Source organism: Pocillopora damicornis, chromosome 10, assembly GCF_964200805.1.
Source record: "Pocillopora damicornis chromosome 10, jaPocDami1.2, whole genome shotgun sequence".
NCBI classification, from domain to species: Eukaryota; Metazoa; Cnidaria; class Anthozoa; order Scleractinia; family Pocilloporidae; genus Pocillopora; species Pocillopora damicornis.
Window position 1 is genome coordinate 16,506,338 of NC_142679.1, and position 27,423 is coordinate 16,533,760.

At 38.3% G+C, this 27,423-nt stretch overlaps 1 protein-coding gene across 17 annotated transcripts in view; it reads left to right on the forward strand.

Annotated features, from left to right (window-relative positions):
- Positions 1–27,085, forward strand: part of LOC113679327 (atrial natriuretic peptide receptor 1) — a 45,376-nt gene extending 18,291 nt beyond the window's left edge. For 8 of the 17 annotated variants that reach the window (XM_089185879.1, XM_089185877.1, XM_089185878.1 and 5 more), the window contains 22 exons: positions 9,693–10,361; positions 12,318–12,627; positions 12,918–13,285; positions 13,721–13,853; positions 14,742–14,816; positions 15,949–16,143; positions 16,412–16,490; positions 16,823–16,931; positions 17,611–17,694; positions 17,812–17,889; positions 18,557–18,661; positions 18,965–19,036; positions 19,241–19,406; positions 19,600–19,749; positions 20,082–20,265; positions 20,670–20,810; positions 21,293–21,416; positions 21,837–21,905; positions 23,173–23,371; positions 24,296–24,394; positions 24,630–24,721; positions 25,033–27,085. In XM_089185879.1, the coding sequence (XP_089042005.1) occupies positions 9,984–10,361; positions 12,318–12,627; positions 12,918–13,285; positions 13,721–13,853; positions 14,742–14,816; positions 15,949–16,143; positions 16,412–16,490; positions 16,823–16,931; positions 17,611–17,694; positions 17,812–17,889; positions 18,557–18,661; positions 18,965–19,036; positions 19,241–19,406; positions 19,600–19,749; positions 20,082–20,265; positions 20,670–20,810; positions 21,293–21,416; positions 21,837–21,905; positions 23,173–23,371; positions 24,296–24,394; positions 24,630–24,721; positions 25,033–25,356 (3,534 nt within the window). In that variant the 5' untranslated portion in view covers positions 9,693–9,983 and the 3' untranslated portion in view covers positions 25,357–27,085. Of the gene's footprint in view, positions 1–4,378; positions 4,540–4,589; positions 4,777–4,877; positions 4,930–6,716; positions 6,953–9,692; positions 10,362–12,317; positions 12,628–12,917; positions 13,286–13,720; positions 13,854–14,741; positions 14,817–15,948; positions 16,144–16,411; positions 16,491–16,822; positions 16,932–17,610; positions 17,695–17,811; positions 17,890–18,556; positions 18,662–18,964; positions 19,037–19,240; positions 19,407–19,599; positions 19,750–20,081; positions 20,266–20,669; positions 20,811–21,292; positions 21,417–21,836; positions 21,906–23,172; positions 23,372–24,295; positions 24,395–24,629; positions 24,722–25,032 lie in introns of those variants that run through there. The other 9 variants (XM_089185889.1, XM_089185887.1, XM_089185873.1 and 6 more) reach the window with 8 other exon arrangements.
- The last annotated feature ends 338 nt before the right edge of the window (positions 27,086–27,423 follow it).

Sequence of the window (27,423 nt, forward strand, 5' to 3'; positions counted from 1 at the left end):
AAGTTGTTGGTAGTTGAGGATAAGGAATTTTTTTTTTTTTAGTTTAATTTTGAAGGTCGCTGGAGTATTTTAATTTGGTAACTAGGGGTAAACTGCCCTATATCTGACGGCACCGTTAGTTAGATTACAGCCTTGATAATCCTTTTAAATGGCCCGGCTTTGCATGTGAGAAATGACACCGTAGGTTCTACATATTTGAGAGAAAAAAAAAAAAACTTGAAAAATGTGATTGAACTATTTTGTATAATGGGGAATTGAAAGAGCCTGTGGATAACACTTCGAGAGACGTTTCGCAAATGTCAATTTTAGTATTCTTTGAAAATTAGAGAACATCAATTTTACTGAAACTGATCTATTCCGCCTGAAATTCATAGATCAAAAACGGCTATGGCACATTGGCGTATGAAAATGCTTGGGACAGTTTTATATACCAATGTGCTATAGCCCCTGCTATATGTTAAAATGTCAAAAATATTTTCATCTACATTTTTTGTGTCTCGTTAATAGCTTATTTTCCGGTTGTCAATGACTGTCAAAGCTGATATATTCAAGTAGTCACCATTTAAATCCCTAAATATGGCACTTTTGGAGACAGTTGTCAAATGAAAGCTCAGACGATGAGGTATTTTGAAATATGACACTTAATTTGTAGTTAGAGGTGGAACAAATTTTGTTAAAGTTACAAATACAAGCAGAACCCGATTCAAGATGGAATAAGTAACTGGCGGTTTTTTTAGGGCTCGAAAATAGTGAAAAAAAGAGGGCGGCTTTAAAACGAGTAACAGAGCTCCTTCCCATTCCTCTCGCGGCTGTACTTCTCTAAAATCCTCATAAAAGCCAGCCGTGCAGACTAAAGTAATTTTTAACATTCTTAATATGTGCTCCACTTGTCACAGACGTCAATTACGTTCTGTTCTTCTACCAGAGACTAAGGACCTCCCCTTGTTCTGTAACGTATTCTTTTGCGAGACACTTCACTTTCAAACAGATCACCCACTATAAAAATAACTTTCGATCAATTTTTGGCCACTATGTTGGTGATGAAAAATATTGAAAAGAAAGGAGGAAACCTTGCGAGCGCTGTTCTGTGACACTCGGTAAAAAGAATCCATCAGAAAACGGGATGCAGTTGCCAGAAGTGCTTAGACTTTCGGAGAGAAATTGAGGACAATATTTTGAGAGGTAAAGGCAGCCTTCAACTAAACTTCTAAATCAAACGAACTTATAGAACTTACAAATTTAGTTGGTCTGAACATGATGAATTTACTTGTAAGCGGTGGCAGAGTATTGGCCATAACAACCAGCAGCAAGGTATTATGTGAAAGGCATTTGGAAAGTAATTTCTCGTTCCAAAATTAGTAAAACAAATACTCATATCATAAACCTTATCAAGATTGCACATGAAATAACGGTAACATTACTCAACTGTGTAGTGTATTTGGTTAAAAAATTCTGATTTCATGGCAACGATCAAAACTCTGTCATTATGGAATTTTACCTTGACCTTAAATTGACGAGCGTTGAAAAAGAAAAGTTATAGACTCAAGACGGTGAAAATACCAACGCTAAATGATCAACTGTGAAATAAAGATAAGTTTTTCTAGGAGCTTCCTTAAATTGCTTTGACATGATGTCTTCCCGCTGTATTTAGTGGATAGTGGATAATATCGATACGTCTGATAGTTATAAAGTAAAATTCGTTATATTTACCAAGTGGTTCTAAATAAACGACCTTTTCTAATATATATATATTTTAAAGAAACAATCAGCCTGTCAGCAATAAAGGAAAAGCAAATCAGCCGTAATCTTTAATTAAGCTTTCTCTTGCCAATCGTCTTTGATTTCTGTCAATCAATCGCTGCGAGCTGTACTTCAGACGAGGCGACATAGCCTGCGGGTCGAATCTGTGCTCAATGATTATGTTTGTTAGCTGTCAACAAAAAATTGAAAAAGTGCACCAAGGTAACCAATGCTTCGGACTTAAACCTCTCTGTCGTCACTAAAAATCAGACATATATGCTCCTTTCACGCGTTCAGAAGCAGTATACATCGAATTATTTCTACTTCCTCTCAGCTCAGCAAGTCTTACAACGAAGCTGGTGGGAGAGAGAGAGAGAAAGAGCTTTGAGACACTTTGCATGCTGTTACATGATGGAGTCGCATTTGGTCAGATGTCTTTTAGGTGTCTCGGCTACTTGAAAAGTTCTTACTGCAATGAGATGTTTAGATTGTTCATGATTATTTCATGGTGCTTATGTGTGAAATGAGCATAAATTCACCCTATGTGTGCCACTGCTGTCCGAGTTAACGGTGTAGGGTTGAGTTGCAAACGCGTGAATAACACAGCGTATCATCCCGAAATGGAAAAAATGGAATTTATTGCATGTTAAAAGAAATGAGTGTTACCAAATGGCAAGGAGAAAGGCTTAGAAAAACCTCATAATACCCTGTTTGTTGATCGGATAAGATTTTTTTAATTACTGTACAATGCAAGTGTAACAAATCAACTGCCATGCCTAACTTTTCATTTTGATAGTTTAAGTACCCGACGGGTTCATGAAAGTGAAATCAATTTTTCTGATGCGATTTTAGACTTCAATGGGACTTGAACTAATGGTAATTAAAAGAAGATGGCTCGGTGTCCATAAATAAAATAACATAATAAAAAATCATTTGCATTTTAATTTCAGTGAGCTTAAATTAAGTTCATCAAGCCCACCTTAAGCTGAGTTGCTTTGTTTTTTCGTTAGTTCATAAGAACTAATTATATTTTGTCACAAAAGCCGAATCCTTCTACAGCGATTTAGAGGGTTCTTAAGCTAATTCAGGGGGTTAAACTAGATGATCAAGCTCAGAAATATTAATTAAATAATCTAAAATGTTTTTTAGTATTTCAGTAAACAGTGATTTATCTGTTGTTTTTATTAAACTTCATGTCTTTACATTTCGCTGATTCTAATAGGCCTGGACCTTGTATAAGGTTGCCGATCCGCACCAACGATTCTTATACCGGCTTAAGTGGCCGCTTAATCGCATCTGCTGATGTTTCTGTCCTTTCTCAGTTTAACACACTATCTGGAACGCCAATCTTTTATGAGATATGCATACTTATGATGAATTCTCATTTAGATGACACATAAGTAATATCGTAACGTTATCAGTTATAGCCGTCTTACCTGCTAATTATTTAGTGAATTGACCGCGGCAAGAATCATTTCAGCAATAGGTGATTGCCTTCTGCCAACTTGAAGCTGCGCTCTATGCATGGAGGGAAGGCTCGAGAGGCTTATTTGTTTCTTTAATATCATTTTAGCGGTTGAAAGGATTATTTTTCTCGTTCGGGTCTTATGATTATCATACTTGAATTTACCATAAAGGCTAGATTATGTTTCCATGTCTTTTTAAAATTAAAAAAAAAAGCGAATTAACGATTAAATTTTATCATATTATGCCTATATAGCAGACACAGAATTCCTACAGTGAATGTGTTACTTAAGAGAATCTTAAGAGTGGTTTTAGTGCCAATCACTTTAGTGCTTAGGCTTCCGCGGTTCACAGTAAGCAGTAGGAGTCCTCCTCAACCCTTTGACTCCCAAAAGTGATTAACATGTAACTTCTCTCCACAATATCCATAGATTATCCAGCAAACGGGTATTGAGAAAACTCCAACGTATTAGGCAGAGGTTGTTATCATGATCTGACACTAAATTCTCATAACTGATTTACAAAGAAATGTGTAGAAGCAAGGGGGAGAATTAGTAAATAGATCATAGGAGTTGAAGTGTTCTGTATCTGGTCACTCTGTTTTCAGCATCTTCCAGCGATCAAAATGATTCGCATGTTTTTTTACTTCCGTGGGACGGGAAAGGGACGTAAGAAATAGACATTAATCAATATCGGCTCTGATTTGATCATGCTTTCGATTTTTCATCGATCGAGGAAGATCAAATAAAGACATGAATTTTCCGACCTCGGCATGTGTCCATTTATTTCGCGGTTCTATCTCGAAAACGATGAATCACAAACAGATCCCCGGAAGTGTGCTTGTTCTTGCCTAGAGGATTTCCGATAGCGTTATCTTTGACGATGCCTAGCTACGCTGTATGTCTGCGTGACTATTTCTTTCAGGGCTTTCTCTGAGATTTACAAAGAGTCTGAGAAAACCCGGGAATTGAGCTACATTATTTCGACCTTCGAGCAATTGGTCGTCGTCAAAATGTGTGATTCATCAGTGAGCCACCCTATCATTATTGAAATCAAATAACGATTAAAATGATGTCAAACATCTTTTAAGAAGAATACTTTGCATGTTAAATATAGTTTAGATTTCAGTGACGTCAGATCAAAAGGGCACATTCACGATAAGTTTTCAAGTTTCAGGTGTCATTCTTTCGGTTGAGTGACTGCGTTCCTTTATCACCTCACAGCAGTTAAATTAATCGTACATGAACTCCCACCACATAGTTCCGGAGGAAAACTTGGATTCGAGCTAATCTCAAACTATGGACTCTAATAGATGATTCAGGGAGCCCTTTGCAGGTATTTGACTTATTGCCGCCGGATAAAAAAAATTATAGGTTATATGAGTTGTTATATTGTATTGTGGACACAAAGCAGCGACCCGGAATGCCACTCGGTTTAATTTGAGGTTTGTTTGTTAACGCGGACAAGACACTTTCGCTGAGTTTTTGCGGTAAAGAGGGGCAGTTGCTTTTCGCTGCGTGAATGTCGGAAAGTTAAAGGCGACGGTCAGAGTAACGTATGTTGTGTGAAAAGGTTTGTAAAATTTCAACCACGTCAAAAATCCAAGGTTTTGATGGATGCATTCTCGAAGCAGAAACGCTCAAATCATTCCAAAACTGTTAATTTCATTGTAGGTTTTCTCTATCAAAGTGCGGCTATATCGATTAGTTGAATACTCGAGTTGAGGTTAGTAAACAGAGAATTTGTCTCTTAATGTGTCTTAGAGGTTTACATAGCGAAGATCACTTCAGGTTTTAGACGTATTTAACTGAATGATCATATTAGTAAAGCAGACAATCGACTTACTGTGTTGAGCAACAAAGCATCATATTTGTTGAATATCATGCGATAGTACCTAGTCAAACAGACTGTTTCAGTTCTTTTGCACGTGACAGACTTCCATTTCGACAACCAAGCCAATGTTTGTTTATTTGTTTCTATTTTGGGTGAGAAAATTCAATGTTAAAAACGACGACAGAGTATCAAGCCTGCAAAAATCGATTGTTATTGTCAATCATTGTTTTCGCAATTAGCTGAGATTTTTTATGTTATCTTCTAAACTTATGCAGCTTTCCTATGTGTTCAATATCTCGCAATAAGCTCGCAAAGTCAATTTGTTTTAACTTCAAGGTTTTTGATTCGATCTCCCACAAGCGAAGTACATCATTCAGTAATTTTGTAGGCGATTTGAGGTGAGCTTTTTGAAGTATTTCGTATGCCTCTTGGCATGGTGACACGATCATTTTTCCGGCGTTCTCCGACCCTTTGTCTGGGTACAAACCTTTATAGGCCATCCGTTCTTCCGGTAATTCATGATTATTCAAGTGATTGTACATCAGTTCGCGAGTGTGGTTCAGTTATAACTTAAGCAACTTAGCCACCGCACCTTCCACTGACAGCTCTTCTTTCTACGAAGGCAAAACTTAAGACTAGCAATTATTACTTAGGACGCCCTGTGAAGTATCTCTTGAAGTACTGCTCGAGTTATTCACCACAAACCTACAGTGTAAAATTGAGTTAAAAATCCATCTCGAACCCTTTTCGTCTTCCGTCTATAACTTCGTTCCGCTTCGAAAATCAATGCAATTATTAGCTTTTTACGGTCTTCTAGCAGCAAAAGTCAAGCTTAAAAATTTTAGCCTAGAAACGATCTTTTTGCTGTGTGCCAGGCCGATTTGCGTAAAATAGCTCAATAAAAATATATTGGCGCTGAAATATTGCTCAAGACAAGAGAAGAGATTCATCAATCATTCATGAAAGACAAATGATGTTTTTTTTTTGTTTTTTTTTTCATCTAATTTGGCGAGCAAGTATGTAATTTTCAAAGCCGCCTTCGACCAAAAACCGCCACAACTAAAGAGTTTTGATCGCGTGTCAGTGATGTACATAAAGATATAAGCGATTTGAACTATTTCTATTATGATACGAGAAAAGAGAAGGTACTCAGGGTTAACGTGCCGTTCTAATCAAGCGGAAATCGATCAGTCGTCACTTGCTCGCAAATGCATCTTTCAAATCAACATTAATTAGCAAAAATCGAACATAAACAAGGAACCCTGTTTTCTTATGTTTTCCAATTCCGCAGTATTTTTCGAATAATAGCTCTCCGGCGATACTGTTCTTAAATACACCGTTAAAAAGTTGGTATTTGTCCGCTGGATTAGGGTCAAGCGTTTGTCACGTTTTATCCTTCTTCTCTTGAAGGTAATTGCATGCTTGAACAAATATTGTTGTGACCTTTTTGTCATTATGGAAAATGTAGTAGCTACGTGTTAGAACACACGCTGGGCTGAGGTCGAGCCCCCACTGGTAGTGCTCTTCAAGCGTACCATGGCTCAGCGCCTTTTTTTTTGTTTGTTTTAAAGGCTTTTTAGATGTCATTGCTACTAAGTCGAAAGAACAATGGTGGTCATTGCTTGTTTTTGATGCGTGTATTTGCATTAATTATGGAGCAGTTATTTAATACATTTGTTACACTCCTCAAAACTCACCTTCGATTTACGCCGCACGATTTTCCTAGTCATACAATCATAGGGAACTTTTGTATCTCAGATATCGATTCACAAGTCATGAAATATATAGTTCGTGGGCAGCTTTCATCATGTATTCAGCATTGCTAGTGGGTTAGGCTTGTCTCGGGCTTGTAAAGTGCGTTTCAAAATGCGACGATCCTTTCGGGTTGTGTACGAACTGCGCTGATACTTTGAAGGTAGGATTCATAAGCCTAATTATTACTTTTCTCTCTTTTTAAACAATAATAACTTTCTCTCCGAGGCGAGGGAAGGAAGGAGCGGACAGAAAAAGAATGGGGAGGGCTGGATACATGTGAGAAAGGAAGGAGGGAAGTGCTTGTATCTCCGTTGGCTAAGAAAGGCAGGGATGAGGTTGAAAATCAAAGATAACTCCGAATTACTTCTGACTTGCTCTTTAACCTATTTTTATATCGTCTGCTTTGGAAAAAATGTTCCTCTCCTACTTGAACTTGTTAGTAAAGGCGACTCTTTTCGCTAGATCAAAGGCAGAACCTGAAAGGTTAAGGGTTTTTTCCTCGGCCATGATTGGTTGTTAAGAATTGTTCGTTTCTTTTTGCCGATAGCTTTATCAGTACAAGCACACGGTGTCAAGGTTTTCGTGCAGCGTTTGGGAATCTCATTGTTTAGAGCTGAAAGGTGATGATTGACAGGAAGAACTAAGTATAATAATTATGGCGCAAAATGTAATGAAAACGTGAAGCGAATCAGTTGACCATTGTAGACGATTCCTCACAATTTGGTAATTGTTAAAGATAACCAACTTTGTTGAGTGTCTAATGCAAATGAATATAAAAAACGCCCCCGGTGAGGAAAACCCTCCAACTAGATCTCATCGTTAAAGGATGACATTTCGATCCGCGACGTATGTACGTGGTCGCATTTCTGTTTACTCAGAACAGTCATAAAATCTGTTGACTTTGGCGCCAAACATATTTCAAATGTGTGGAGAATGAAATCAACCTTTCATTTTAGTTATTTAATTCCTCTAAACTGTAAAAACTGATTTCAAATTAAAATTGTTTTTCGCTGCAAAGGAAAAAAAAGTGGGGTTTGAATTTTTTTTTTTCAAAATTCAAATCCGTTTTTCTGGAAATTGGAAAACAAAGAGCAAAAACGCTAAAAGAAAACTCGAATTTCATATCCAGTTTATCAAAAAATTATGAAACAAAAAGTTAAGTTGCCAGATGTTTTTTATATTGTGGAAAAAATAAAATGGATTGTAAATGAACTAATTTCCAATTTTTACAGCAAAGAAGGAAAACGAAATAATTCTGGTCGCCAACAGTTGGTATTTAGGGACCAGCTAATCTCAATTTTAGACCCTGTGTCCGAACGTTATCATTGTCACTGCTGCTGTGCGTGTGCGGATGGAATTTAAAACCACGTTTACGTTCATTCATGTATCTTTTCGTCTTTTTTTCCTCTGGCTCTGTATTTATTTGATGTGCATCACAAAGTGAACATCCAGACGAAGAACTACCCAAGAGCAATTCTGATACTGTTATGGCACCAATAATAATGGTGATAAAAATAACCACAATAATGATTATAAATATAATTATATTAAAAATGTCATTTGTATTTAACGTGATCACATCAAAGGTGTCATCTGGCATTTTGTCAAGCATCAAAAACTCGATGATCTCACTTCACCATAAGAGAAGCTTCGCTCGTTGAAATTAGATAGTAAAAGATGAAAGGCAATATGCTATTGTACCGTTTACAGTTCCATGAAAAAAACAATGCTTTCGTTCATTTGGAAGTGAAAGATTATACAGAGATGGAAGAGTTCCGCCTTATACATAGTCTGCTATTGAATGGAAGTGCGTAGATGAAGTTTTGTTTATTCACAAGCCGCTCTTTTGACACGGAATGGAAATAAATCTTGAATTCCCCGAAGCAGTTGTGTTTAATATGAGATGATATGGCTAAGCAACAATTTTTGCTGATTGGTTTGCAGTTTGAGTTTTTTCCGTAAAGAATTTGACGATACGAGACCCCATCAGGTACAACACCAACGGGAGGGACACTGCCGTGAGACAAAAGGCCTAATGAGCGGAACAACTACTCATTGCTGTTTGTTTCATGTTTATTTTGAGATTTCGATCTGTGAATATTGACTTCAGATATTAACATTTTATTGAACTTTTTTTTTCTCGTTTTCTTTTGTCAGCAGCATGTGGTCATTATGTAAATGGCACTTTTTAGGACGAGTTTTCATCTCACTAAGAAAAAAGCTATTTTGTCTTGTTTACTTAATTCTCATCGCGCCTACTTTTTTGAAAAAAACATCGAGGAAACCATAAACATCACGTACCAACCCAATACATGTTTGGCCAATGTCAAAGAAAAATCAAGTATTAAAAATGCATCAAGATCCCGGTTCATGAAACGCCTCATTTCGGACAATAATTTTTTGGATTGCTTCTTTTTATAGAAACTTAATGTTTCATTATGACATTTGTTTGCGAGCCTCTCGGTAAGATCAATATCGTTTTCCAGCCATCTGCCTCTCTTTAAGTAAAAGAGGCCGTAGCCAATCGTAAGGCAAAGACGCTCACATCAGTTTTATTTTCATTATAAGCCTCGTCGCTCGTAGAGCAAAAGAGTGAGCCACAATATGATAACTTGCGATGGTGTTTCGATGAACTATACACTATTACCTTATGAGAATTATTTTTATCATTTATAAAAGTGAAGTGGCAGTGCTTAACCTTGTGAAGTTAGCAAAATAGTCGCCAGGTAATTTTGATATTTAAATTTGCAGCCAAATTAATTAACATAATTAACATGTACCTGCGCGAATCGGAATGTTTGATGTCTTTTGCACCGTTTAATTTTCAAATTTCGTGTTCTTGGTATTCTTCTGTGTTTCGACATTTTAAAACACCCCCAATATTTTCTGTTCTTTTGCAGGTTGTCGACTGAGGAAACACTTAGGTAGACCGTGAGCTTGGAAGCGCAATTTTTTGGATAAATTTAATCGACATCAACTGTCTGTGCTTTCGTTTGTATTCGGTGGCCTTCAACACTGGTAATTTCACTGGATAACACGAAATACCATCTACGAACGATCTGCTGAGTTGATTTCGCTTGTGGCCACAGATCCAGATAGACGATCGTTTTGATTCTGTGTCTGCTAACTGGGTAAGGCAGCGTGAATGTATTCAAGGTATGGTGGTTTATGAGGGCTAAACATCCGTCGAAATGGCTGTAAGAACATGCGGATGGCTTGCTCTTTTGGTCATTCTATCTTACGTCCCTTCGCCGATCGCGGAAGAAGTTAAACTTGGCCTTTTAATCCCTTTCAAGAGCGCTGGTCGAATCGGGAACTATTTCCATCGAGGCGAGTTCTTTGCCTCCGCCATGAGTATCGCAGTAGATGATATCAACCGAAAGCCTGACCTTCTTCCTGGTATAAATGTCACTTTCATCTGGAACGACACCGACTGCGAAGAGCTTAAAACGCTGCAGTCCGTAGTATATCAAATGAATCAAGGCGTTACGGCATTTATCGGCCCGGGATGTAGCTGTAACACTTCTGCCAGGCTGGCTGCATCATTCAGTAAGACCATGATATCATATGTAAGTAACCCATTTTACAAGTTGGGTAATTATGGTCTGAATGTCTACTTCTGTTAATGCCCACTTGAAACATCATTTGCTTATTTCGTGTTTATATATATTATGCGGGATCGCGTTCAAAAGAAAAAAATATTTACAAAGTCTACATAATTAGTACCGGTTTAGTTCAAATCATGTTTATCTTTAAAGGAGAAAATTGAGTAGAACAGTTTCTTACTGGGCAAATTGCGCATTTTTTTCCTTTCACGAAGTTTTTGGCTGGTTTGCTTTTGGCAATGCTGCGAATCGATCGAAATAAGATCGAAAAAAACAAATTTGAAAATTACTCAAACGTTTGATTAATTTGATTAATTTGACCATTAATTTCTGCCGTTAATTACAATTTGTCTTCTTTTTTAATCATGGGATAGAGATGTTAACTATATAAACAAGCATGTCCATGCTAGTCAAGGAAAACTTGCGTTTAATTAATCGTTCTTGGTTTTTAAGATAAATTTGAAAATGAGAGTGGGTTTAATAAAAAGTACCTTCACCGGTAAAAGCTGTCATATAAATGACATATCCTCGTCTCGTCGCTAAGTTGAATCGTCTCAATTTTCAGACGCACAAGGTTTTTCATAACAACAATGAATATGTCATACAAGACTATGAAATGATAGAAAAACGCCGCCGTGTGAGATGAAAACACCTGGATTTTTTTCATTATGAATAATTTTCATAAGCAGCATTTTGTCCCTGTTTGTCCTAAGAAAAATACTTCTGTATTTTATCAGAAAAATCGAAAGTGTTCAATATCAGATTCGAATTCAGAATATATTCACCGTCTCTCGACAGTTCTTTTTATGGAGGTGATCCAATATCATGTTTGACTTGTCGCTCGTTAACTGAGGATGTATTTTCATTACAAAAACTGACGTCTCTCATAAATGTTCTTCTCTGTTATTTGATCTGGGAAACGCAAATTCGAAGCTATGTTGTTTTGTTTATGTGATCCACTCAAACACTAAAATGACAGTTTTCACATTAAACCCGTGAATTTTACTTATTACCAATTGTTGAATAATATATCATGGTAAACTGATTATCAGGTTTTTTTTTCTACTGGTTTTTTACAATTTACCAATTGTTGTATAATATATAATGGTAAACTGATTATCAGGTTTTTTTTAGTTTTTTGGTTTTTTTCTTACAACTTTGAGCAATCTTATATCCTCTATTTCTCGATCGTTAAAAGATGGTGGTGAGGTGAGACAATTAAAAACAATGTCAAAAGAGTTGTAACGCTTAGTGAAGTGAATTGCTCGAACTCAGGAGTAACAATGGGTCGTATAGTCTGATTATCCGCGTGGGAGTAGTGCCGAATAGCAGTTGCAGCGACTGTGTTTCGACAACCTTAGCGGAAATCATTGTCAGACTCTGATGATGACTTCCGCTCACGGTGTCAAAACATCGGTTGTTGTTTGATACCGAGAAAGGTCCTCCATAGGACCACTCTCGCCCGTGCGATCAGACTACACGACTAAAGCATGTCTTATCACAAACTTATATGATACTATCTTCGGGAGATTACCGAGAGTCGAATTGTTCAACGCTTCTGGCGATTTTGTTGCCGAGCGAGAACCAGGATCTTGTCCTTGCTCCGGTTCTTCGAAGCGTGGATAATGATATCCAGTGGATAGCACAGTAAGTCTTGTTGACCCATCTGGCCCCGGTTGTTCGAAGATGGGATAACGCTATCCATTGAATAAATCTCTATCCGGTGGATAACGCTATACGTTTTGCTATCACTTATCCGCTGGATAGCGATTTATTTGTTGGATAGCGTTATCCACCCTTTATTCAACTGGGCCCTGATGAATGACGATTTATCCGTTGGATGGCGTTGTCCGTCCTTCTAATAACTGGGCCCTGGTTTCCACAAGTTTCCGACTTTTTGTCCTCGATTTCATCCAATAGATGTGTGGCAATCCTGATGTTTCGTACAAGAAGTTGTATCCGACCTTTATTCGAACGTTTGCTGTTGACACTAAACTCACACCAAGTCTACTGTCACTGCTCAATTACTTCAACTGGAAGAGAGTGGCGATTATCTACGAAAACGTAACGAAATGGATCGAAATGAAAGATAACTTGGCCACACGATTGAGAGCGAAAGGAATAACTGTGGCTCTGGAACTGCTTACGCATCATTCAGCGCTGTACAGGCCTAAAAACCATTCAGACAATTACAGAGAAATTATGAGAAAGGTCAAAGAAGAAGCTCGAAGTACGTAACAAGTTTCGTAGATTATTGCAATAAAGATTTCAACTTAGGTTCAAATGTTCCCGCCTGTCTCATCCCAAATAACCACCACTATATATAATTACAATAACGTGTAAGCCAACTTTATAAGGTTGTATATCTATCTAATATGTCCTCAAACAGGAGGTTCCACTGCACTGCCATTGCTTTCAGAAATACTGTTCCTTCAGTAGCCCAACCATCACTACCACTGCTTCCAGCAGTAATTTTGCCATTAAAAACTGTCTAGCCTAACCCAAATGCTTCTCTTCTAGTTGTGGTTTTTGTGTCCGATTTCCACATAGCCAGGGAAGGAATGCTTCACGCATATGATGAAGACATGACAAATGGCGATTACGTTTTTATAATGTTTGAACTGGATCAAGCTCAGATGGCAATGTACACCGTAAAGCCTTTCAAGTGGTTTTTCAGCAGCCATAGGGAAACTTTGAATAGATATGAACATTTGCTTAAAGCCTTTGAAGCTGTTTTTGTCCTGGCCATAAAAAGTCCTACGTCCGAAAGCTACACCAGCTTTGCAGAGGAGTTAAAACGCCGTTCCCCTGACCCCCCGTTTAACAGCGAAGTATACAAAGGCTATCTGTGGGAGGACAATACAAGCTTCCCTGCAAACAAAACTCGGGTAAGCGAATGATGATGATGTTATGCTTAACGACTTTTAATTTACAGCTTATTCAGTGCTTTATAAGCCGGCAGATACAGCCGGCTCCTGATTATCGCGCTCAGGTTGTGTCGTATTTTGTGCGAAAAGTGACTCATGTTTACGTAGTCCTCCTCTTAATCTACCCAAGGCACCAACATTCTGTTTAAGAAACAGACAAATTGCTGGTGCTATCTGCAATGCACTGGCTTTAAGCAGTAACTATCATACCGCAACATCGAAAATAATTTTATATTTGAGTGTGAGGGCCCCGTTTGTTTTCACCTAATAGTTGGTTTATGGCCTCAGTATATAACAATCAACAAATTCTCTTATGAGTTCCTACGCAACTTTGAACCACGAGTTTTTTTTTTGACCTGGAATTGTCATGACAGTATTTTTTTTTTTGCTCTTCAGCCACCAATTTACGGAGCTTATCTTTACGATGCCGTGTACCAGTACGCGATTGCGCTCAACAAAACATTGGCAAAGAAGGAACCTTTGACAGGAAAGAACATTGCAAACAAGTTGCATGATATCCAATACGACAGTAAGTTGCTTTCCTGAGTTTTATTTTTGCATCGTTATTTTCTAAGTTGCTGGGAGATGCGGTGGTTAGTGCATTGCACTGTGGGTTGACTGAGTCCGGGATCGAGACTTGGCTTAATTAATGTGTTGTGTTTTTGGGCAAAATACTCTACTCTCTCCACCAGGAGTATAGATGAGTAGCGAAGAATTGTCAGGGCCGCCTAATGAAATGCTGGGAGTGTCCTTGCGATAGGCTGGCAACCCATTCAGGGGCAGGGGAAGTAGTAATACTCCCAGTCTCTTCATGTTAAGGAAACTGGAATAAGCTCCAGCTAGTTGGGCCACTGGGCTCGAGAACAGACTTAATAAGTTGGGGTTAACGAACTAATTTGTATGTTACTAGCAGATGGATATTTTATGATGTTAACGAACTAATTTGTATGTTACTAGCAGATGGATATTTTATGATGTTTTGCGGTTTTTATGGTGGCTTGTTTTATCTAAAAGATGATCGAGGCATTTTCATAGATTCAGCGGAGATTTGTTTTACCCAACCTCTCAGCCAAAACAGGCTGTTATATTACACAGACGATCCTTCGCAACCTCCTCGAATAGAATTCGCTTCGGATACGAACTGTAAGAAAAGAGTTGTAAACAACTACGTTGTAGGGATCTCGAAGTGGTAATGGGGCTCGCCTTACACCAATCTGGCCCGGATTCGAACCCTTAAACTGACGTCTTGTCTCTACTCACTCTTGGTTCAGCTTTGCTATTGATTCTCTTCCTTACTTTAAGGGCCAGTTCCTCCTTTCCAAAACTGGACACTTCAAATTGCTGAGTTCAGTGGAATGGAGCTATGTGTGCCACTTCTACCTGGCGTTTACTATTTACTTTATATTTTCTTTTTCAGGCATACTTGGATACAAGATTCATTTTGATGTAAATGGAGATGCCGAGTTCAACTTAACGTTACTGGATATGCAAGGTTGGTGATTTTCCTCCGTCCTTATACCAACAACGTAAAGTATCATTCACAATTTGAGAACCTGGGTGTAAAGCAAAAAAATCACATCATTATGTCAGGTTTGCCAAAACGTTTGCAGAAACGATAGCAAAAAACGATACGTAGAAGCTCATCTTTTCTCGTTCAGGAGTCTTTAAAGTATCTTTTAGGGCAATAATTTCTTCGACGATGTCATTATATATGTCCCGGCTCCCATGTTCTTTTAAGATATAGATTCTGCGAGTTTTCAATAACGTTGGAAAGCTAGTCAGTTTACTTCTCTCTTTTGGAAACGAATTGCACCGTGTTCGCCCCCTATCGAGTTCGCCCCTACCTTATGCCGTGTTCGCCCCCACACTTTTCGAGTTCGACCCCATCAAATCGAGTTCGCCCCTTGATTGAGTGATATCCAGATGAGTTGATTTGTGACGAAGGGACTAGCAGAATGTGTCAAATGTTACGTCAGCGACAACCATTTTGAATTTCGGCAATTGCGTGGAACCTGCTTGGGAACTGGGTTGACGGAATCAACTAAATACTCCGCGTGGGATCTGGGGTTACCAGAAATAACTGTATACACTGAACTTGTGATAAAGAGAACCACACGGTTTATCTAACGAACACTAAATGTGTTGATCGTAACAACCAAACTTGAGAAGATGCAAACCACGCTTTCATCGCGGCAGCATTGCTTAAGTTGTTAGACTTGTACCCGTTCATTAAGACTGAAGAATTTACTCATCAACTTACGAATCAACTCATCTGGATATAACTCAATCAAGGGGCGAACTCGACTTGATGGGGTCGAACTCGAAAAGTGTGGGGGCGAACACAGTATAAGGTAGGGGCGAACTCGAAGGGGCGAACTCGATAGCGGGCGAAAGCGGCGGATACCTTTGGAAACACAGAACGATTTTTTGTCTTAGAAGAGGAGACTTATTTTCGTCTTTCCTCTATCCATTCCTCCTTAACGTTGGAACTATACTGCAAGGACTTTGAATATTTCTAAATATCTGTAAAGCTTTGCATGGGTCGAGCTATAATTACTGCTGTTGGTATCTGTTTCACGAACGATATTCCACAAACTTTAATTTCACGTTTCTTTTCCTCCTAGTTGTTAAAGGCAAGGGAAGCATGATTCCAGTTGGGGATTTCCAGATCAAGTTCGATAATGCAACGAAAGGAGGAGAACAGGTTTTTATTCGACGGCCAAACGGTACCATAAAATGGCCTGGTGGAAAGGGGCCCCCAGAGGACTCTCCTAAGTGCGGCTTTCATGGAGAATTGTGTATTAAACCCGAGAAAGGAGGTATTTGTTTCCATACTTAAATATTTTTTTAGTTATAATGGGGATGACCACACCATCTACCTGTTAAAAGGTAAAATAACATTAGCACTCGAGACCAGTGGACCACACAAACTACTGCTGTCATAAAATGACTTTGAAATGTTTTTGATTGTTTGTAAGTTACTGTGCGAGTTTTCAAGAAATGTTGCGGTTCATTTTGGTCCATGCTGCGACATGAGGCTGAATTCGTTAAAGCCTTGCCCTAAAATTTTTTCACTTCTTTCATTAGATGCCAAGACGAAAATAATTGCCGGAGTGTCAGGAGCACTTGCCCTCCTATCGCTGCTCTTACTCCTTAACATCTACAGGTAACTTACTTTGCTTATTGACCCAAGATCTAATCAGCCCCTCCTCCGACCAGCTGCAGTACATTTCGTGCTAGTTTACCTACGTTCTTATCTTAACCCGTTTGATGGATAATTTTCTGACATGTGAGGAGCAGTTACATGCTTACCATCTAATGATATATTCATCTCATTAGACGTTTTAGGGTATAGTATCGCTGAGTATTACTGAGTGCAGACTCAAGAGCAGTGACGTGAAAAGACATACGATTAAAGATCGTGGGACAGTTTTTTGTTTGTTTGTAATCTTTCTGAGGAGGGCAAGTTGACTCATCCAAACTTTTACCGTCTTGCAGGCAGTACAGGCTTGAACGTGAACTAAAAAGTCTGCTCTGGAAGGTCGACTACAATGAAATCTGTTTTGAGAAGAAAAGGAATTCCATTTCGTCCTTTGGAAGCTGTGTGGTAGGCGTCAACGATATCATCCAATTACGTTTGTTTTCTATTTTAAAACTAGTAAAGTGCTTACGAATGTCAATGTTTATCCTGCTCCATCCATTTTTCAGGCCTCAAGCCAATTAGTCACTCATTCATCCCCTCAGTCCTTCGATCAGTCAGTCAGTCAGTCAGTCAGTGAGACAGTCAGACAGTCAGTCAGTCACTCAGTCATTGGCTTAGACGAAGGGCATACGCTAGAAATGTGAGCTTAAAAACTCTGTACGGTGGCCAATTTACACGATCAACTCAGTAGATAAAACCAAATTATTCAGTCTTTCAGTCAGTCAGTTATTCAGTCTTCCAGTCTTTTAGTCTTTCAATCATTCAGTCTTTCAGTTTTTCAGTTTTTCAGTCTTTCAGTTTTCCAGTCTTGCAGTCTCGCACTCTTTCAGTCCTGCAGTCTTTCAGTCTTGCAGTATTTTAGTCTTTCAGTTTTCCAGCCTTTCAGTCTTTCAGTCTTGCAGTCTTGCAGTCTTGCAGTCTTGCAGTCTTGCAGTCTTTCAGTTTTCCAGTCTTTCAGTCTTTCAGTTTTCCAGTTTTCCAGTCTTTCAGTCTTCCAGTCCTTCAGTCTTTTAGTCTTTCAATCATTCAGTCTTTCAGTCATTCAATCTTAAGTCGCTTACCTCCTTCCATTTTACTTACACAGAAGGAAAACGATCCTGATATGTTTGAACCCCTCCTCGAAGATGACGATGAGGTTTTAAAGGTCACCGCTGTCGGAGTTTACAAGGTATTTTATTCTCACTTCTAACCTGTACGTACATTCGTGTTGAGTTGGTAACAAATTATAAGACATCGACCGATCAAGTAACACAGGTGTTTCACTATTCCTCTCTTTTTCTTTTAGGGAAACCTTGTTGCAGTCAAACGCTTGGCCAAGAAAAATATAGATCTCACGAGAACTGTGTTAATGGAACTAAAACAGGTACTTACCATAATACACAAATAATAAAGAGCATCCCATTGGAAAATCGGAGTTGGCAGCTGGAGTGCGACTCTCGACCTTAAACTAAGATCGTTCTTCATCCTACCCCCGTCTCTTTTGCCGGTCATCATCCTCAGGCCTTTTTTTAACCTCTTGACCCCCAAGATCTCAAAATCACGTGTCGTTTTTGGTTGTCAAACATTTCTTGTAATTGAAGCTTTAGTAATTGGGTGTTTAATCAAGGTATGTCACGAAGTTTATCTTCCTGTTTTTTTTTTCTCATCACCTTTCCTATGAACAATTTATATTGATTTTGTGAGGATGAATTCTTCTTTTGTCACCGCTTGGAGCAATATGGTCTACAGGGTATCCGGAATGACCCACGTTATGATAATGATATCCATATCCACATCTTTTACACGAGAGTGCAAGTGTAGCTGGCGGGAAGTGGAAGGTCGAAGAACTTTCCAACAACAGCTATTAAACATACCACAAATTTGCGGAAGAAATCAAGCGAACGGGTCGAAAGGTGGGAGCGAACTTGTTTCACTGCATCTAGCAAACTCGGAAAGATGACTAGGCCAATTTGCTATGGCCCGAAAACCTCTAAATACAAGGTGATGACCTGTTTTCTGACAGTGAATTCGTCTGGTCGTGTTTCTTTTAGATGCGCGACCTGAGGCATGACAATCTAAATCCATTCATCGGCGCATGCGTGGATCCACCAAACATCTGCATCATTTCGCAGTACTGCTCCAAGGGGAGCCTTCAGGTAAGTCATCCTATAGTTACAACACTGAAGACTGGAGGAAAGAGAGATTACATTGGTTTTACATTGGTATGTTCTTTCAAGTTGTGCAAATCTTGACGAACGAAACATTTACTAATAGAACCTCTTAGATACAAAGTTTAATTACATGCTGAAATTTTCAATTACAAACCTTCAATCCTCTATATTGAAGGACGTGAAGGACATTCAATAAAAGGAAAAAGAATCAGCACATGAGCTACATGCACATGAACGATTATTTTGTATTACTTACTCGCTATGCTATTTTTATTCTTCGCAACATAGGATATTTTGGAAAATGAGGATGTCAAGTTGGATCATATGTTCATAGCTTCACTTGTTTCTGACATAGTTAAGGTAAGGTCAAACATTGGATATTCATTTCACAAAATTCCTGATTGATTCCGGCTTAACGTGATTCTGGTAAATGTGCTGCAGAACCACAATTAACAGTTCAGCCGCTTATTGGAAACAAATCACCAGTTTCTCTTACAGTGCCCTTAGTTCATACAATATGAGTTCACGCTGTCTTTCAACCTCCTTTTTTCTTTTTCTTTCCAGGGAATGTGTTTTATCCAGAGCACAGATATCAAGTCACATGGTGATCTTAAATCACCCAACTGCTTGGTGGATAGCCGCTGGGTGTTAAAAATTGCAGATTACGGGCTCCCAACCTTTAAGGAAAAGCAAAGGAAAACGTACCCGTCGGAGTATGCGTACTACAGAGGTAGGTGTAAGATAATCACCTTTAGAGCCTTGGCATCTCGCACTTTTTGTTATCTCTCTCCGTGTAGCGGTCTAATATTTCCGTGGTCGTCTTTAACCCTGATTGTTATCTCCCTAAGGTTAGAGGTTTGATAAAATAACTTTCAAGTGACAGTTAAGACTCCTTTCGAAGTGCAATACTTTTCTGATTTTAGATCTTCTATGGGTTGCGCCGGAGATTTTACGCCTTCCAAATCGTCCTGCTAGAGGAACGCAGAAGGGCGATGTCTACAGCTTTGCAATCATTTTGCAAGAGTTCCATACAAGGGAAGGTCCCTACAGTTCCAGCTATATGGATCCCAAGGGTAGGAAAATGGTGTTCCAGTGTTTTCACTGCTGAATTTATTTTCTGTAAAGTCGTTGAATCTTCCTCAGGAACGTTTCTACTCTAGGGACATCTCCATTCAAGGAACACAGACTCTGAGCCCCTTTAAAAATATTTTCTACAGTCTTATGTATCTGTTAAATTTGTTGAGGATACACCTATATTTAAGGAAAATCTCCATTCGAGGAACACAAACTTTAGGCCCAACTGAAAAAGTTCTTACACTTTCTTTTATCTTATCTTTGTTGAAGACGTATACTAACGGAGGGCTACTCTAATCTTGTGGTTGATTTTTTTGCCTACTGCTTCCAGATATTGTAAGCCGGGTACAGAACGGAGAATTTCCGCCTTTCCGCCCGACTGTATCAGAGCTGATCACCGGAGTGGAAGAAATCCGGGAACTGATGAAACAGTGTTGGGAAGAAAGTCCAGACTTACGACCAGACTTCCACGAAATCAAGAAGATTATGAACAAGATTTTAACCAACAACGGAATGTATGTAAACTTTTACCTACTTGCTCCCCTTGACCAATCAATCATTAACTTTCCACGAGAAAAAAATTGTGAAAACCTTGACTTTAGTAGATTATTTCTGAGTTGAAAATGGTGCATTTCAATTACTTCTTGTAAAACCAATACCATTAAGTGATGACTACTAAATTAAAAAAAAAAACGAAAAATGAAATCAAGAAGCAACTGCGAGTATCAAATATCGTTTGGAATTGTATGATTACATTTACATTTACATGAAGCGTGGAAAAACTCACTTCCATGTGAAAACTTTGTTCCTTTTTACGCGTTAAATACGATGTGAGTCACTTCAGCCTTTGGGATTGCTCTGATTTGTTAAGCACGAGTACTAGAGGTTGATGTGGTTTTGATGTTTCTCCCCAATAAAGGAAAACAAACATTTTTGACAACGTTGTTTATATGATGGAAAAGTACGCTGATAACTTGGAAGAACTAGTGATTGAACGAACTGGTCAGTTGATCGAAGAAAAGAAGAAGACTGACGCTCTGTTGGAAAGAATGTTGCCAAGGTATGGGCATAGACAAGTATGGTTTTTCGTATCTTCGGGCTGTGAAATATCAATCCGTCATCATTAGTCGGTCCTTCAGCTCGGCATGCATACGGCCTGTCATGTATACAGCTTTACAAGCATACTGTCAGCAAGGCTTGAAGCTTGCCATTCATATCATCAGTTTGGTATATTGCTCGGCATGCAAACTGTCAGTTAGGCATTCAGTATGGCATGCCTACTATCAGTTGAGTATGTTGCTTAACATGCATACTATAGGGTAGGCATGCAGCTTTTAGTTAGGCATGTAAACCTGACTGCATACCATCGTATTAGGTATGCAGCTTAATATGCATACTTTTCCTTGAAGCATGCAATTTGGCATGTATACTAGTCGTTAAGCATGCAACTTGACCGCAGATTCTGCATGCAAATCACACCATGGATACTATACTATGCATAAACATTTTTTTTCGATTTTTCTTTTCGTATTTTCTCTGCAGGCCTGTTGCAGAGCAGCTCAAGAGAGGCAAAGCGGTAGAGGCGGAAAGTTTCCATGAAGTCTCGATTTACTTTAGTGACATTGTTGGATTCACTGAGCTCTCTGCAGAAAGTACTCCTCTACAGGTTGACATTTAAGTGTTAGATAATTAATCATTGATTATCACTATGTTAATAGGAATTTTACGGTTTCAAGTTTCAATAGATAGAGAAAAATTGCCCCCCGAGACAGAGATGTGTACAACTTTCTGTAGACAGTACTCTCACCTCTATGGATGTTTTTTTTTTAACAAATTTGAATTGATTATTGCTTTTATAGCGTTTTATGATCCCCTTTATTAATTATTTTTATTTTACTTTTTTTTCAACGCGGACACTGCAATACTAGCCTTTAAGTTTTAACTACTACCTCTTTATTATTGTTCCACATTCTATTTCAGTGGTAAGTTAGAAAATAAGACCCATTTTCTCGAGATCATATTCTTTACAAACTTTTCCCCTGGTATTCCTCTACAAAAGCACAGTTAATTTTTTTTCTTCCTAAAGGTTGTTACTCTTTTGAATGACTTGTACACTCTATTTGATGACATCATAAGTGAATATGACGTTTACAAGGTGAGGTTTGCTAGTTATTATACCTAGAAACCCGAAATGTCGTTCGTCTGATAGTCTTACGTCCTCGCCCCCTCGAATGGACCACCGCTCAAAACGTGAGCTTCTCAAAATTCATGAGCAAATTTATGACTTTCTGTAGAGACTATCTTCCTCAAAATCAAAGACGCGATATGTTAAAGGTTGTTACAGCTTAACTGAAAAGGATGGCATTTTCATTCGTCGAAAGGACACTCTACTTAGTACACCAGCTTTTCAAAAGTCACGGGTAAACTTAACCAATATCATCAACTGAATTATTCACTGACCAAGGACGCAGCGAAAAAATTATTTAGAATGTAATAACTGTGCATAATCGCGTTTAGAATAATATACTTTAAGGAGGTTGGACGTAAAGTTTAAAGTTCGTGATTTAATTGTAAATTGAGCCATTCTTCTCAGCTGTACAATCTTACGATTCAATGCCTCAAATCGGGCAAGGTTCATCTTCCACCTTTATAAAACTAATCTTCTATCTTACTAATATACTCAAGCGCTAAAAAAGACCTAACTTCCAATCATCTCCAACATATCTAAACTTTATTTAACAGTGAAAAAGATCATGGAAAAGTAATATCGAAGCTTAAATGTCACACAGATAACAAATTATGTAACATTAATATTACTAACCTTTATGAAAAAACCTTTGATTTTTAATCTAAATAAGTTTTTACTTATTAAAAGCCTCTTTACACTTTTGAAGGAAGTTTATAACGCATCTGTGGGTCAAATTTTTTCTTGCGCAAAAAATTTTGTTAAGTTACGTAAAAGCTAACGTTGACTATTAAATTCTGCATAAAGGTACTTCATGCGCCTTCTTAAACTGATGATTAGCGACAAAATAACATTATTTGCAGAGGTGGCCTCATTGCCTTAACGTTTATTCCGTTGCTTTTTATTTATGACCCGAAAAATATTACTTTGTCTCCAGTTTTCCGAAATAAATGACAAAGATACAGTAACTGCTTTTCTTTGATCATGAATTTTAAAATGGAGATATTCTGTTAAGAGAATAATCCAACGACGTTTTCCTTCAACTTTTTTAAAACTGTTATTGATGTTTTGTAAATATGCAAGTGGCTCAAAAAGAAATTAAATTTCGCACGTCTCTATTCTTTCCTGCCGAATGTTAAAATAAAACAGTAATAACCGTAAATTTTCACAATAAACATTAAACGTGGAAGGTCCGTTCAACCTCCAATTTTAGTGCCGTTGTTTGCTTGTACTCTAGTGCGCTCCTTCTGCCCGGCAGGTGGAGACAATTGGTGACGCTTACATGGTTGTGTCAGGGCTACCCATCAGAAATGGCCATCAACACGCTGGTGAGATTGCGCGCATGGCGTTGCACTTGATTGAGGCTGTGAAGAAAGACTTTACAGTTCGTCACAAGAGTGATTACAAACTTAAACTACGTGTTGGAATTCACAGTGGTAAGTGCAAGCGATGTTTAGAGGTGTTCTTGATAACAAATGATCATCAATGATCTGCCTTTTCATTGGCCGAAAGCCTCCAAAGTGAGCTGCAAACAATTCGGGCTACAAAATATATGAATCTCATATATTATTGAACTGCACAGAAATGATATTGCGATAGTCACGCTTAATCGTGTTCACGCTCATCAATGGTAAGGGCAGATCACTTTCCTCTACGCATATACAATACCTTTTGTGCACGCGAAAGTTTTCTACGTTCTTCTGTGGAACTGGCACATTTTCCCCTTCCCTCTCCCCTCCCCCTTCCGTAAGCGCTGGATATATGGCTATGTACCCTCATACAGGGAAAGGCTTTGGTGTGGTCTTGAACGAGTAAAAAGTTATTTACATATGAAGTATTTCGACCTTTTCTTTTTCTGAACTAAAAAAAAAATTATATAAGCTGTAAATGTTTGCTTAAGGTGCTCAATATGGGTGGTACTTATTCAAAATATTCTGTCTAAATATTGGCTACGTCGTTATACCACAATCTATATTTTGAACGGGCTAGCGATGTAAAATTAATTTGTCTTGTACGGGAGTAGGGTTTTAATGACTTACGGCACAGCCCCACCAAAACTCTCCGTATGGTGTTTAACCCTTTCTCCCATGGAAGACAAAATTTCTCTTCACAATATCCTTACAATATCAAGTGCACAAGTGATGAGAATAAAGAAAATATCATTTGGGGGATTATTAGTTGATTAAATACCAAATTCACCGAGCTTACATCATAAGAATTGTATGGCAGACAGTAGAGAGAAATACTGATGAGATCGTGGGAGCGAAAGAGTTAACAACTTAAACATCGTTATACAATTTAACACCAGATCTGATGACCGTTTTACTTACTTATTTGCTCACTGATGCCTTTTTCTTAAGGTCCTGTGGTGGCAGGTGTTGTTGGAATAACTATGCCACGTTACTGTTTATTTGGTGACACAGTCAACACTGCATCTCGGATGGAATCAAATGGAGAAGGTAATTAGCACTTGGAAACGTTTTTTTATTTCGTCACAAAAGACGCTATTTATGCTTTTAGCTCGTTTACTTTAACTCATAGAGCGCACTGCCAAAGCCTAGTTCTGTTTGGTGGGAATAAGTTATGAAAATAAGATCTTTCTTGCTTCTGAGAGTTTTTTTTATCTTTGGGTATCATTTTTAGTGTGTAAAACGTTTGGTTCTTTTGTTGATATAGTTTGTTTGTTATGTATAGCTCTAAGAATTCATATCAGCGAGGTGACAAAGAGAATACTTGAAGCTTTGGGAGGCTTCATAGTCGAAACTCGAGGCGAGGTGTTCCTGAAGGTGAGAATAGTAAAATAAATTTAGAAACATTTTCGATAACCCAATGGTTTGTTTCTCAACTTGATATCCTTTGAAAAAAGCGCCAACCATTCAACAACATATGTACTTTGTTTTCGAAATTTAGGAAAGCAGGGTTTGCGAAATGGCGGGCCTGATTTCTAGTCTTTCTTTCCATGTAAATGGATTTCTTTACTATCTTTCTAAAACCGACATTCATCCGGCCGAAGGATCACGTATTATTACCCAACTTGATGTTTGTCTGTCTTTCGTAACCAAAGTTTGCTTCTAAAGCGCTTTATGTATTTTATTAGGGAAAGGGAAATATGACAACTTATTGGCTTATGGATGCAGCACAGAAACCAGTCCATAAGCCTCGGCGCCCCATACCAAATGGCTTCCTTACGGACTCCCCCCTCCTTTCTTTACCCGGATTTAAAAGTACTTTGGCGGGGTCATGCTCATCAGTATCCCTGGGAATAAGACGTTCCCCGTCGCTGCGCCGTAGTCAGTTCCGTGGCTCCCAGGGGTCTCCAATTATGAAGAGATGGCAGAAGATTGAGGATGGTCCCAAGAATTCCCCAAGAAACAGCTTGATTAAGACAAATGCCAATGCCACTCAGCAGACTATTGTATGAAAGCGAAAACACTCATTTTAACTCTGCTGGGAGAATTAACTTCCGTGTCGAGTGTGAACATACAAGTCCAATTTCAGAAGAAACGTTAAGAGAGAAGGAAGTGGATAGAACTATGCGATATCGTCGTAATTACTTTCTTTCTGAGGTCCATCTTAAGATTATTTGCTGTCACGAACGGGAAGTAAAAGTCATGTATTTGTGTCACAGCAAAGGCACGTCATTTGAATACTCGTCCCTCGGACATTTTGCGTCCGTTAACTAATTGTGTGTGGCTATAATGTACCGATCAATTCGAAGCTTCAACATCCCCTCGGGCAACCTCCCCCCTCCCGGCATTTGACCTTGAGAAGATTGATTTGTTAAAACCCCGCCCACGGGGCAAAGACTGTTCTCAAATGCCCCAACAAATATTTTTTTTAAAGGAAAAATTAGCAACTGTGACTTTCTACACATTGACTAAGCTTTGAAACCTAGACCTCGTAGAACTTTCTTTCTGAGCCATTGGCTCGCGAAAGTAAACTATTTATTTTTTAGACACCTCCATATTTAACAATATAACACTTCTAGTGTTTCTCTGTAAAGACTTGTCGAATGCCTGTAGGTTACCCGGGGGAGGGGGATGTTGAAGCTTCGAACTGAACGGTGCATAATACGTTTGAGCGTAAGGCAACGATGAGCAAAAGGAAAATAAGATACAATTAGCATAGTTTCTTTCTTAAAAGGGTTGTGCATTAGGCGACAAGAGCACCGTTAAACTTTCAAGAATTTGCCTAAAAAATCATTTTTACGGCAAATTCATTTTGTGTGAATGGGTACCATCATTTTTGTGATATTTCACATTCTGCTCTCTCTCTGTGTTTAAAACAGAGAAGACACATGTGTAACATAACTTTGTGTGAACGCCGTTTGTTTTCCAGGTGAAATTATCAGTCTGTCAAGCTGGTCAAAAAAATTGCTTTCATTTCAATTTCTTCCAAGTTCATTCATCTCTGTCTGTCAGAGAGAAAAACACCTGATTAAAAACTGTTCCAAAACAATGCTCTTATTTTCTAGAGTCTCGACTTCTTGATTCCACTTGCCATTATGATAATTGCTTCAAAACAAAAAACTTTTTTACTTACAAGGTTTGCAGTGCTTTTTTTCCCTTGTAAAAATTTGTCGAATTTTAAGTGTATGTTTTCTCATAATGAAAATTTATTATTTCTATAACATTTCCACTTACTAAAGAATTCTGTAGGTTTATTTGTTGGTGCATCTTCGCTTTGGCAATTGCATGATGGCACTTTTAATTGGAATGAACACCGTCACTTTATTTGGAAACATTTACATTTAGTGGAGATTGAAATTTTCAATTCAAATTCTAATCGCTAGGACCAGATCCAATATTTGAAAGAACAGTGTATACATCTGAAAACATTAAATACATTGGTTTTAAGGCAACATTTTTCAGTACCAAAGAAAATTGTTTTGTCGAAACCCAGAGAGGAATGAAAATCTTCATGAAGCCAGGAGAGCGGGTGTTTATATCGTACAGAGTGAAAAGTAATTTATAAGTTCTAAATTGCCCCAAATATATTTCAGCATGAATAGATTGTATATATTATATGTGTAATATAGTGCGTTTCGACGAGCTCGAGCAATCGGTTTCTGTAGAATGTAAAGTTGTCTATGTAGTTGTTTCTGTCCATTTGAGGAAAATACGATATAATTAAAATTTTTGAATAACCAAGTTGTCTCTTAAAACTTTGGTCCAACGTGTTTATGTCCATACACTCGTTTTTTGTAAGAACGTCTAACTTTGGGGCTGAGTTAACTGTCCACCTACCCCTCCCCTAACCCAACATTAACCCTAACTTGTTATCTATTGACTGTTGTTGAGTTAGGGGAGGGGTAAGTGGGCAGTTGCCCAGATATTGATATTGATCCAAAGTTCCTTACGTTAAAACGTACATGAGAAATCAACGGTAAAAGTTAAAGAATGATTTTATATAATAAGTTCAGTTATGCACGCATTCTGATTGGTTCTCACTTATAATCTATTGGAGGACAGACGTATAGATGACGTCA